At 41.6% G+C, this 13,104-nt stretch overlaps 2 protein-coding genes across 13 annotated transcripts in view; one reads left to right on the top strand and one right to left on the bottom strand.

The window, feature by feature from the left end:
• The window catches only part of PC (pyruvate carboxylase), a 1,086,793-nt gene that overhangs the window by 981,884 nt on the left and 91,805 nt on the right, over window positions 1-13,104 (top strand). For all 6 annotated transcript variants that reach the window (XM_068259507.1, XM_068259508.1, XM_068259509.1 and 3 more), the window contains 2 exons: window positions 3,230-3,374; window positions 10,417-10,506. In XM_068259507.1, the coding sequence (XP_068115608.1) occupies window positions 3,230-3,374; window positions 10,417-10,506 (235 nt within the window). The remainder of the gene's footprint in view (window positions 1-3,229; window positions 3,375-10,416; window positions 10,507-13,104) is intronic.
• LRFN4 (leucine rich repeat and fibronectin type III domain containing 4) overlaps window positions 1-13,104 on the bottom strand; it is a 225,934-nt gene that overhangs the window by 47,490 nt on the left and 165,340 nt on the right. The gene's annotated exons all lie outside the window — the stretch shown is intronic.

Consider the following 13,104-nt stretch of genomic DNA (forward strand, 5'->3'; position numbering starts at 1 on the left):
CAGAGGGGCAGGGGAGTGGTGTGGAAGGGGCAGACGAGCAAAGCTGGCCATTGAGAGCAGAGAAAGGAGTGCGGAGCAGGGGGCAGAGAGTGACGCAGGGAGGAAACACAGGCATGCCATGGAGCAGGGAACATGTCTGTGCCCCATCTGCCCCCCCCCCCTCTCTACCTTGGGGTCACTTTAAAGTGAAAGACCAAACCGCCATGACAATGCCCCCTCCCTCCTTCCTGGTAACAGACTGCATCCTACAGTCTCCCAGCAACACACACTACCCCATGATAGACACCCTGTAACAGATTGCACATCACAATCTCCCGGTAGCATACAAGCCCTCCTGACAGACCTCATTAACAGACAATGTCCCAATAGCCATCCAACAGACAGCCTGCCTATGACAGACCCCCGTAATAGACAGTACTCCATGACAGACCCTAATAAAAGGTACAACACCTTGCTCTATATCATCTCACTGTCTGGCAAGACCATACTTATGTGTTCAGATACTCTGCAGCCCAGCCACTGTTCCCCTCAGCTGTGTGGCATCTCACACCCACATCTTCAGTGAATGCATGCTACTGGGCTGAGGAATGACGCTACTGCGCTACACCAGCTAGTGACCGCTAAGATTCCAGGCTGTGCTGTAGCAGTGAATCTACACATAGTTGGATATTTTCAGTTACAATCACACACACTCACTCACTTGCAGTATGTCTTTCTCATACAGAAAAACACTCACTCACTCGCTCATACGGAAACACACACACATTCACACTTTTTCTGTCTCTGTCACAGTCATAGCCTTGCACATAGCATTCCCTGCACATCTAATGAAAATCATTGGAGAATCACACTTCTGTTAAAAGTTGCACTCCCATGGACGGTAAGAAATTGCATACATGATGAACGTAAATTTAGTGCAAAAAAAGTCTCTTTTTCGCAATCGTTGTGAACCCTTCCTTAATCACTATGCCCTCTATGATCCCGAGACGGTAGCACTCGCATGCCTGTCATACCCTTGATACACCACTAAATAAGGGCAGCATTTGGAAAACTTTTTAAGTACAGTTATCCTTTAAAATATTTTTTCAGAAGCCTTTTCATTAGTCATTGTATTTCAGTATATGTGGTGACAGGAAATCAATATTAAGTGCTGTCGCATTCCAACAAAAGCAGGTGCAATAAAATGATGTGCCACAAATATGGGGAGTTAATGGCATACTCCCTTCTTTCAAGATGTCATAAAAAGTGACAGAGCCATAACCTTTATAACTTTCACATCTGCAGAGACCATTTGAAAAACATGGACTCTTGGGTATTCAGAACTGCTCTCCATGTGTGAAGTATGAAAATATCTCTACTGATTACATTACCACGCATCTAATGTGTGTATAGTCATTGGTGCCTCATAGTGAATGATCGTTCATGATTGTTTTAAGCTAATATTCATGGTTGGGTAGCTACGCAGTGCGGAAATGGCATACAAGCAAAACGGTGCCAGGAAATTTGGGCGTAGGGTAAAGCCGAAAAGCTGCTCACCCTGCTCCTGCAAAAGTGTTTACAGTGTCATTTGGGCTCTGTCTTATTACGGCCTGCGGCGGTGCTTAGTGCACCCAGATTTCCTGCACTGTTTTGCTTTGTTATGGTGGAGAGGGGTAGAGTAGAATGCTTTCCTGCTACAGAAGATTGAGGGGGGAGGCAATTGCCTGTATTGACAAGCATTAACACATTACCATTTCATTTAACCAATATGTATTACAGTGCATAGCTACTGAGTTTGTGGTTGCAGAATATTTCTATTTCATAATGCCATTGGCCTTTTATTCAGTAATATCACCACTTTGCTCTGTTCTGCTAAACAGTATAATTTTAAGCCACCCCTGTGAGCTGAGGTGAGGTTTAGGTCATGTGCGGCATAAAATTGTTGTGCTGAATACAGCAGAGCCAAGTACAGTGCCCCACAGTGATGAATTATGTGAGAAATCATTTTCTCCCCCTCCTCCCCCCAGGAACGTGTAGCCAGTATCAACCTTGACAGTGGAGGTTTCATGATCAGTTTATATGACATATGAGTCAGCTAGTATATGAGTCATGCTGATCTGCTATGTAGCCATGTCCTAAAATCTTCTCTGTGCAGACCTCTTAATAGCTGAAATGGGCACAGCTTATCGCTGGTAGGATTTACATTTGCAGATACACATGTGAAACATCCATAATTGTTGCAGGAATGCTTCAGGCTTGGTTCCCACTTGCCGCCAGCAGGAGTGGACAATGTAGCGTCTGCTCTGAAGGTCCACTGGTCCAGCTGTAGCCTGGGGCAGATGCGTTACCCCCATAGGCTATATAGTGAACGCATCCCCCTACCCGGGATTATCGCAGACTGCACAGAAGTGAGGTCTGCTTACGGCAACAGATCAAATGCATCCGTTGCAGACTGTCAAGTGTAAATGACTCCTGAATGTAAAATAGGAGCCATTCACTATCAGTTTTGCAGTGAGTAGAGAACTTACAAAAAAATGTCTCAGCTCAAGTGGAAACACAGCCTCATATCTAGTTTCGATACATTTAAAGGTAATGTATTTGTCCAGTGTTGCCATCTCATGAATCTCCCTTGATGAGACCATCTCTCGCTCTCTCCACTCTCTACTGTATTTCTGGTCTGATCATCCTGCCCTCAATTAGCAGGTCTTTTCAGCAACCCAAAGGATCCCATGGAGACATAAAAATTAGACACTGGAGTCATCCCGCGTGTGTGAGCAGTTTTATTCTTCTATCTTCCTCGCTGTATATTTGCCCTCGGCCTTTTATGTTACATCTGAAAAATGTGCAAAGTCGTTTTCACTTACAGGAACAGTCTCTGGGACATTCCAAAGTTCCAAGTACAGTACACCAATGTGCTTTACGGAATACTTTGAATTCAGTACTCTCCCTTGTGCCATTTCGCATTTATTACTCTTGGATGATTTCCTTGGTTGTCTGTAACTTAATGGGAAATAACTGTTCTCAGAGGCCCATTAGCTCTAATCAAATATCTTGCACGTTTGTACAGCTTGCTACAGTGCAGCATACAAATGCCTTTTACTTGAGATTTCGGCTGAAGGAGGTGACACATTGGTCATTTTTATACATGCGTGAAATGTCATTAACTGCATATGTAGGCCTACTTCTTTTCACTCATTTACTTGGACTGATTTACATTCTAATTTATGTTTTGTTTTGTTTTCTTCTCCAGACAAATATTCCTTTCTTGCAAAACGTCCTCAACAACAACCAGTTCCTCCATGGCACAGTGGATACCCAGTTTATTGATGAAAATCCTGATCTTTTCAATCTGAAGCCTGTACTGAACAGAGCGCAAAAGCTCCTTCATTATCTAGGTAAATCGTTCATGGTTTGTATTCATCTTAAAGTACAACTCAAGTGAAAAGAATATGGAGGCTGCCATATTTATTTCCTTTTAACCTCCCTGATGGTAAGCCCGAGCTGAGCTTGGGCTATGCCACGCAGGATGATCTCTCAGGCACTTCTTGGCCGATTTGCATCATTTTTTCTTTGGTACACGCAGCTAGCACTTTGCTAGCTGCGTGTACTGCCCGATTCGCCCCCCCCCCCCCCCCGACCCCATACGCTGCCTGGCCAATCAGTGCCAGGCAGCGCTGAGGGGTGGATCGGGACTCCCTTTAACGTCATGACGTCGGCGACGTCATCCCGCCCGTCGCCGTGGTGACGGGGGAAGCTCTAATGGAAATACCGTTCAGAACGGGATCTCTTGAGTGGCTTGATCGCCGGAGGCGATCGAAGAGGGTGGGAGGATGCCGCTGCACAGCGGCTGTCATGTAGCTAGTGCTAGGCTAGCTGCATGATTAAAAAAAAAGTGTTGCGCTGCCCCCTGGCGGTTTTAATTGACCGCCAGGGAGGTTAAACAATACCAGTTGCCTGGCAGCTCTGCTGGTCTATTTGGCTACAGTAGTGTCTGAATAACAGCAGAAACAAGCATGCAACTAATCTTGTCAGATCTCACAATAATGTCAGCAATGCCTGATCTGCAGTATGTTTGTTCAGGGTCTAGGGATAAAAATATTTTAGGCAGATGATCAGCAGGATAGCCAGGCAACCAGTGATGGCTCCAGCTTCACATTTTGTGTGGGGGGGCCCGATGGCTGGCTGGCTGGTGGGGCCCATTTGGGTGATCAAAATCGATGTTTGTATGGCAAGTTTTAGATAGTTTTTTGCCTAAGGGCTCTTTCACACAAAACTATAATTGGAAAAATTGGGAGACCAAAAACCATATCCTCAATGGTGCACCACAACACCAATAATATAACCATATAAGTACAAGGATATATAGTAAAAAGTATATTTTTGAAGAGACAAAAGTTTCAAGATGGATCTTAAATTTTAATGTATCAAAAAGTTCTTTTGTAAAATAGAGTTCACTAATCTTCAAGCGAATTCATCTTTGCAAACAACATCCCATTACCAAGTACAAAAGACATATGTTGAAATATGCGATTGTTTAACCAGTTCGGCCTATCTGGACGAGTTTCCTCGTCCAGATAGGCACTGGTGCTGCCGCCGGTTTGTGCGCGCGATCGGGCGCGCCCCCTCGCGTGCTCCCGCTGCCCGCCGCTAGCCCCCCGATCAGTGAATGGGAATATAATTCCCATTCACCGATCTAACTTCCCCACAGAAATACCGACGCTTTCTCTCCAGAGAGCGCGGTATTTCTGCCCCCAGGAAACAACTCCTCAGCATTTTAGTTCCTAGATGCGAGCTGGTTCGCATCTAGGACTTTTTTCACTGTGGCCATCTTGTGGCCAAATAGTAAACTGCACCCACATACATTTTTGATTAAAAAAAAACATTATTTTACATTTAAAATTAGCAGTTTCCCTCCCACACCAAAAATTACCCACATACACTTTTTTTATAAAAAAAAAAAAAAAAACAATTAAAAAAAAAAAAAACAACAACATAAATAGTTACCCAAGGGTCTGAACTTTTTAAATATGCATGTCAAGAGAATATGTTATTATATTATTTAAAGTTATAAGCTTATAAATAGTGATGGACGCAAATTGAAAAAATGCACCTTTATTTCTAAATGAAATATCTGCACCATAAATTGTGATAGGGACATCGTTTAAATGGTGTAATAACCGGGACAGATGGGCAAATAAAATACATGCGTTTTAATTACGGTAGCGTATATTAATTTCAAACTATAATGGCCAAAAACTGAGAAATAATGAATTTTTTCCGTTTTTTTCTTATTCTTCCTGTTAAAATGCATTTACAGTAAAGTGGCTCTTAGCAAAATGTATCACCCACAGAAAGCCTAATTGGTGGCGGAAAAAACAAGCTATAGATCAATTCATTGTGATAAGTAGCAATAAAGTTATAGGCGAATGAATGGGAGGTGAACGTTGCTCGGATGCATGAGATTTTCGGCACTGCGGCGCTGAACCGGTTAACAAGGCGACGTCGACTTGTTTTGCCATAACCTTTTTCAGGCCTTCACAAACAATTGTAATCTGTAATATACAGGACAAAAATTGATTGGCCACCACTCTCGCCTGTGTGCTGTGTCCAATGGTAGTCTAAGTGGTGTTTCCTTGCTTGATTTTGTCCAGATGGTACCCGTCCCAATTTTTGTCCTGTATATTACAGATTACAATTGTTTGTGAAGGCCTGAAGAAGGTTATTCCAAAATAAGTCGACGTTGTCGCCTTTTTAAACAATTACATATTGCAACATATGTCTTTTGTACTTCATAATGGGATGTTGTTTGCAAAGATGAATTCACTTGAAGATTTGTGAATTCTGTTTTTACAAAATAACTTTTTGATACATTAAAATTTAAAATCATCTTGAAACTTCTTTGTCTCTTCAAAAATACTTTTTTTTACTATACAGTATATCCTTGTACTTTTATATGGCTCTTTCACACAGGCAGCTGACAAGCGGTGAAGTCGCTGCCTGTCAGCTGCGCTCCTACATTGGTTGGGCGCTCATTAGCGCCCGTTTCTAGCGCTAGACAGGCAACAACCCCCACAGAGTGAGCTCTGAGCGCAGCCGTGCTCAGACTCGACATGTTGCGTTCCTCCACCGCGTGTTAACGCTTGGCACGCGTGGTGTTACAACCTCTTTCCAATTTTGCTGCATTTAAACTGCGCCCAAATTGCACTAGTGGGCGGCAGACGGGAGGCTGAACTGCTCAGCAAAGGCAGTTCATCCGCCTATCTGAAAGGGGCCTAACTCAGGAGATAAAATTAAGGCTAACTAGTTCAGCAATGATGGGAACCAATTAAAAATTCTTATTATGATTTAGTATTTATATAGCGCCATATTCCGCAGCGCTGTACAGAGTATATATAGTCTTGTCACTAACTGTCCCTCAAAGGAGCTCACAATCTAGTCCCTACAATAGTCATATGTACTTATTGTGTAGTGTATGTATTGTAGTCTAGGGCCAATTTTGGGGGGGAAGCCAATTAACTCATCTGTATGTTTTTGGGATGTTGGAGTAAACTGGAGTGCCTGGATGAAACCCATGCAGACATGGGGAGAACATACAAACTCCTTGCAGATATTGACCTGGATGGTATTCGAACCGGCGACCCAGCAATGCAAGGCGAGAGCGCTAATCACTACGCCACCGCGCTGCCCATAAAAATATCACAAGCCAAACTCTGAGGCTTTTGAGCAGAGCAGATTGTCCAAATGATGGTGCCATTATGGACGAAAAGTTATCTACAGATGTACTTGGCTAGTTGTCTGGCATGTTTTAATCCTTAATTGCTAGCAAGCTGCTCCTGTGGGGATAGATCACAGACAAATCATTCCAGCTCCAAGCCTGTGTCTCACAACTAAAAGCAAGGGAAGAGGCAGGAGGGAGAGAATCATGGTGTGTGTAATTCCTTATCTTAGTAGCTAAACACTGCTGGAGACTAGAAATTGTATTTTACAGACAGGACATTTTGAATGAGAATGAATATCCTGATCCAGAACTCTGTCTGTAAAATACGAACTCTAGTTTATTGGCCAATTTAAAAGAAATACAGTAATTTGTCATCTTAAAAGCCTTCTTTAGACTATTCCTGTTGACTGACAATGTTAGAACATATAACCAGAAGGAGGTAGAGCTTTTATTTGCAAATAAGTGTCATCCAGTTACACTAATTACAAGGGATCTTGCAAGAATTGTGAGGTATTTATGGCAAATAGAGAAGACTCTTGGTTTACTTAAAGGCTACCCGAACTGACATGTGACATGAGATAGACATGTGTTTGTACAGTGCCTAGCACGCAAATAATTATTCTGTGTTCCTTTTTTTCTTTCTCTGCCTGAAAGCGTTCAATATCAGGTATGTAAGTGGCTGACTTAGTCCTGACTCAGACAGGAAGTGACTACCGTGTGACCCTCACTGATAAGAAATAAGATACTATAAAACACTTTTCTAGCAGAAAATGGCTTCTGAGAGTAAGAAAGAGGTGAAAAGGGGAAATTCTTATCAATGAGGGTCACACTGTAGTCACTTCCTGTCTGAGTCAGGACTGAGTCAGCCACTTGCATATCTGATATTTAACTTGTTAAGGCAGAGAAAGATAAAAAAGAACACAGCATAGTTATTTGTGTGCTAGGCACTGTACATACACATGTCTATCTCATCATGTCACGTCACCTTGAGTATCCTTTAACACCTGCATAGACTCAGGCTGACATGCTGAGTTTTTTCCAGACCCTATCCTGTTCACTGTATGCTGCTGTAGCCTGGAAACCGTTAACTGTATGTTACTGAGCGGCAGGGGGCTGGCACTCGGGACAGGGGGGGGGCAGCGCCCAAGTTTACAGCAACCCATGTAGGCAACTGGTATTGTCTTAGAGAAAATAAATATGGCAGCCTCCATATCCCTCTCGTTAGTTGACCTTTAACCTTGACCAGTCAATGCCACTGCGCAAGTTTCTGGCTGCGTTATCTACATGTTGAGAGGTCTGAAATGTTTTACCACTCGCTTGTTAATCACTACCATAGATGTGATAGACCGTTGCACATTGTGACAGGACTGCCCACCACCAACCATGGATGACTGTGTTACGAACTGAGACAGATGAAACAAAAAAGTTAGTGAATTTGTAGCCAAATCCTGTGTAACAAGGTGGAAATGTCTCCATCTTTTATGCTATAATTGGTCTAGGGCTGTTTCTTATTTTGTCCTGGTTCACTAAACGTGCCCACTAACGGTACAACATTCAGCAAAGAATTGCCAGAGGCATAACATAAATGCGACCAGATTAGTCGAAAATTAACCTCCATGTTTCAAATAGTCTATGAATGATTCTAATGGTGATCGTTGCACAATTTAATTGACCCCAAAAACAGTCTTTATAATTAGCTGTGGTGGATCGGAAGTACAGATTGGATCGTTGATGGTGAAATAATCGATGTATTAACACATTTTATTTCTGATTGCATCTATCTGATCCCTCTCACGATTCTTCCCTGAAAATGGTACTGTTAGTGGGCACCTTAAAGAGACTCCGTAACAAAAATTGCATCCTGTTTTTTATCATCCTACAAGTTCCAAAAGCTATTCTAATGTGTTCTGGCTTACTGCAGCACTTTCTGCTATCACAGTCTCTGTAATAAATCAACTTATCTCTCTCTTGTCAGACTTGTCAGCCTGTGTCTGGAAGGCTGCCAAGTTCTTCAGTGTTGTGGTTCTGCTATGAACTCCCCCTTCCAGACCCCTCTCTGCACACTGCCTGTGTATTATTTAGATTAGGACAGCTTCTCTCTTCTCTCTTATCTTTTACAAGCTGGATAAATCCTCCTCTGAGCTGGCTGGGCTTTTTGCATACTGAGGAATTACATACAGGCACAGCTGTCTGCACTCTGCAGGAAGAAACAGCCTGACACTTCAGTGGAAGATAGCTGCAGGGGGAAAGAAACACACAAATGATCTCTTGAGATTCAAAAGGAAGGGTGTATACAACCTGATTGTGTATGAATGTATTTTCTATGTGTGGACATACTGTACATCAACCTACTTCCTGTTTTGGTGGCCATTTTGTTTGTTTATAAACAAACTTTTTAAAACTGTTTTTAACCACTTTTAATGCGGCGAGGAGCGGCGAAATTGTGTCAGAGGGTAATAGGATATGTCCCCTAACGCACTGGTATGTTTACTTTTGTGCGATTTTAACAATACAGATTCTCTTTAACAAATTGCTACTTGCTGTTGGCCAGAAACCATTTAAAGCATATCTAAAGTCAGAACGATATGGAGGATGACATATTTATTTCCTTATAAACAATAGATTGCTTGGCTGCTCTACTAAGCTTCTGTCTCTAATGGCCACACAGAATACAAATTTTTTAAAATATCTTTTCAATTACAACCACATTTTCTGACTGATTGGTCAGATTTTTGAAATGTTACAATGTACCACACACACGGTAATTTTTTTCCCAATCATGAAAAAATGATTGAAAACGTAGAAAAAATTACTTGGGTCTGTACATGAAGAAATTGTCAATCTACCACACACCATTCAATTTTCATATAAATTGTTCAGAAAAATCCAACTCTCCCAATCTTTTATTGAATAAAAAACGAAAATTCAATCACATTTTGTGTGAGTCCACTTATTGTAGCTCACAGTAATTTGAGTGCTGCTATTCTTCTGTTATTTTACTGGTATCATCATTTATGTGCAGTATGCGTAATTTGGGCGCACCGATATAATTTAATGGTTATATACTGCAGTGGTTGTATATGCTGTAAAATGATGTCCACTGTCACAAAAGGTTGTAAATACTGTAGAGTATTGGCTAAGATAGTCCGATATTAGTATGTTGGCAACATCTCTGATATTCTGCTATCGATAACAGCTGATAGTAAAATTTCTGTAATATTACCTATATTCTACTTTTGGCAGTATGTTGTGCCAATATAAATGTGTGATGCTTTTAAATGTACAGGGTTTTTGTAAAAATTATTTTGCTTTTTCTACCCAGCTTCTCAGCTTTTTTCTCTTTTTTTTTTTTTTTTTTTTTTTTTTTGCTCCTGTTGCCCATGGCAACCAATCCTATCCCTTATTACATTTTCAAGTCAGGATAGTAAATAATCTCTGGAACTAGGACAAATGTTTTGGGAAAATGTCATTCTTGCATGCACTGAGGAAGCCAGATGCAAAGACGTTCTTTATGTGCTCATAGGAAAAACAAACACGAGGCATGTCCTCATTATTGGTTATTAATGTAACTGTTCTGCAGATTCATCATATAGAATCAATGACCTGACCATTTTCTAATTTCTGGGTGACTTTGTCTAGTAATTGGTAAATGTAATGTGTAGCTATATATGATTGTCAAAATCACTTTAAAATGTCTAAACCAAACTTTTTGTTTTTAGGTCATGTGATGGTGAATGGTCCAACTACACCCATTCCTGTTAATGCTAAGCCATCAGCGATTGATCCTGCCATACCTCCAGTTCCACTTAGTAAGTGTACTGTTCTGTTTCTGTATTTGCTATCTTTTTACTGCAGTTGTCAAAATAAAATGCAATTACTTTCTTTAATGAAGGATTAGTATAGAATCCTTAAGGCCTGGTTCACATTAGCGTTCACTGTCCGGATCCGCCTGATCGGATCCGGACCGTATACTGTACAAACGGAACGTACGCATAGCAATGCAAAGTCTATGCGGACGTTCACATGCGTACGTTCCGTACAGAACGGAGCCGGATCGGATCCGGACTCCGGACACTTTTCCAACATGCGCTATTTTTCGGGTCCGGTTCAACCCGGCCCACGCACCCGGACCGGAGCCTGACTGCACCATCAGGATATAGAAACCAATGGGGAACGGAAAGCACAGAACACACTGGCTATCAAAACCTGAAAAAATGTAGAGGAGAAAACCGAGAGCCCAATATAGTGTAGTAAGTTCTGGTAAATGGAAGAAAGTAAAGCAACAATAGGAGATATACTCACAAGTCTGGGTTACCACTAAGGCAACCACTGATGGTGCAGGTGGGGAGAATTATAACCTGACCCCACTCAGGTCTAAGAAGTCGCTCTCTGTAGACAGGAAAAAGCGGGGATGCACCCCTCCACCAAGGGTGGACTAGATCAATAAAGGATAAGGAGTAACAGAGGCGCCAGATTGGTGTAAAAAGTTTAAAAACCGCTTAAAAGGAGGGGGGTTGGTGGTTACCGCCCTCAGGTAGAGAATGACCAGCCAATGAGTCATATATAAATAAACATTGAAATTTATTTTAAAATCTCCAGGCAAGCAACGCGTTTCACGGGTCCAAAGCCCGCTTCATCAGGCAATCAATTTGGAGATAAACTGAAGAGACAAAAAAGAGAAACGACAAAAAGATCCATAAACATTCAAAACGAAAGATGCTTTTTTTTAAAAACAATACACGGAAAAGAATATAGCAATAGGCGCCAGATTCTGTCCAATTCAGACCAATTTGTGATCAAAAGATAAGCACAAGCAAAATGAATGCAGCAATAGGCTGCCTTTCAGAAGACAAATGGCATATAGTGTATTGTGCAGGACGATATGTCATAACTAGATGGTCAATTGTGAATGTTTGTAAAGCTGAGGAGAAAACACTTATATAAAACATGCATATAAAATTCAGTAACCATAATTCGTCAGATTGCGTAAACATTGAGTAGTCTTACAAAGTACATTAGTCTTAAGGCTGGTTAAAAAATGCCCGTGGGGGGTAATGATCTAAAGAGCCTGGTGCATAAAGTGCTGTGGAAATAAGCGCTGTATAAGTTGACTGGTACTCACCAGGACTGTCAGTTGAAGGAAAAGCGCCTACTGTGAGGGGACGCTGTCTCCCCTTGTGGTTTTAAATGCTATGGATATGAGCGTGGGTACGTATCTAATCCGGAAGAGAGCAGCGCGTAGCTGCTTCCGGTATTATCGATTGACACGGGAGGATGGTGACGTCATGGACGCGTCATACGCTGCTAAGGGCAAGGGCATGCGCACTCCGTGTTTTGAGGATAGCGCTGCCATATTGGACAAGGCCAATGTACGATCGTGTGGATTAATCATAATGTGTAATAGAATGTAACTGATATAAAGCGGTTTAATGGGGAAATTGTCTAGGAATGTATTTTATATATGTCACGCTTACAAATTATGAACTTGAATGTAAATATGTTCGCATGAAAACAACTCTATAGCCATCTAGTGGCCAGTTATATTAAGGCAGCTTATCTGAAAGAGGCTGTATAAAGAATAATGTTGTTGTGTTTGATTAAATTAAATTAGTTAGGTGGGAGAAGTAGAGTGGGAGGGGAGGGGGGCAGGGGTGGAAGAACAAAGGGGGGGGGGAATTTTTGGAGAGAAAAAGTAAAACAGAGAAGGAAGGACGCATCATAATGAGAGGTATACATGGGGAGGGGAAAAGAGAATAGTTAATTAAAAAACATATTTTAAAAGAGGAGAGTGAGAGACAACATGGAACATTAGATCTTCATGAACAATAGGTTTACATTACGGTTGATTGCCGTAAGACCTTGACACCTAGGCCTGGTTGTTAGATTCAATAAAAACCGTGAAGAACAATGAAACCGTTGTTGAACATGCACTGAGTAAAAAAAAAGGGATTACAATAGAATATAAACATATATAAATATATATAAACATTAATTAAGGGGAACGTTAAAAGAGAGGACTGATCTGCGAAGGATTGATCAATTTAAAAGGGGTGGTTAAAAGTTTTTCTAAAACCTCATTGAGGCCCTCAGGGGCCAACGTCCTGAGGGCCTGTATCCAATACATCTCTCTGTTCTTCAGGACCTCAAAAGTATTGTGGGGTGAATGGATGGCGTCTATTAAGGTGATAGTGAGTGACCGGGGATCACCATTGTGGTGTGTACTGAAGTGTTTGGAGATGCTGTGTAGAGGGTAGTGTTTTAATATATTCCTCTTATGTTGTCCTATCCGGCTACGGGCTAATTGGGTGGTGCGACCCACATATTGCAGGTTGCAGGGGCACGATATGACATAGATGACGTTCCTGGAGGTACAGTCAATATGATGTTTATTGGTAAATTCCTTATCA

Source organism: Hyperolius riggenbachi, chromosome 11 (assembly GCF_040937935.1).
Source record: "Hyperolius riggenbachi isolate aHypRig1 chromosome 11, aHypRig1.pri, whole genome shotgun sequence".
Lineage (NCBI taxonomy): Eukaryota > Metazoa > Chordata > Amphibia > Anura > Hyperoliidae > Hyperolius > Hyperolius riggenbachi.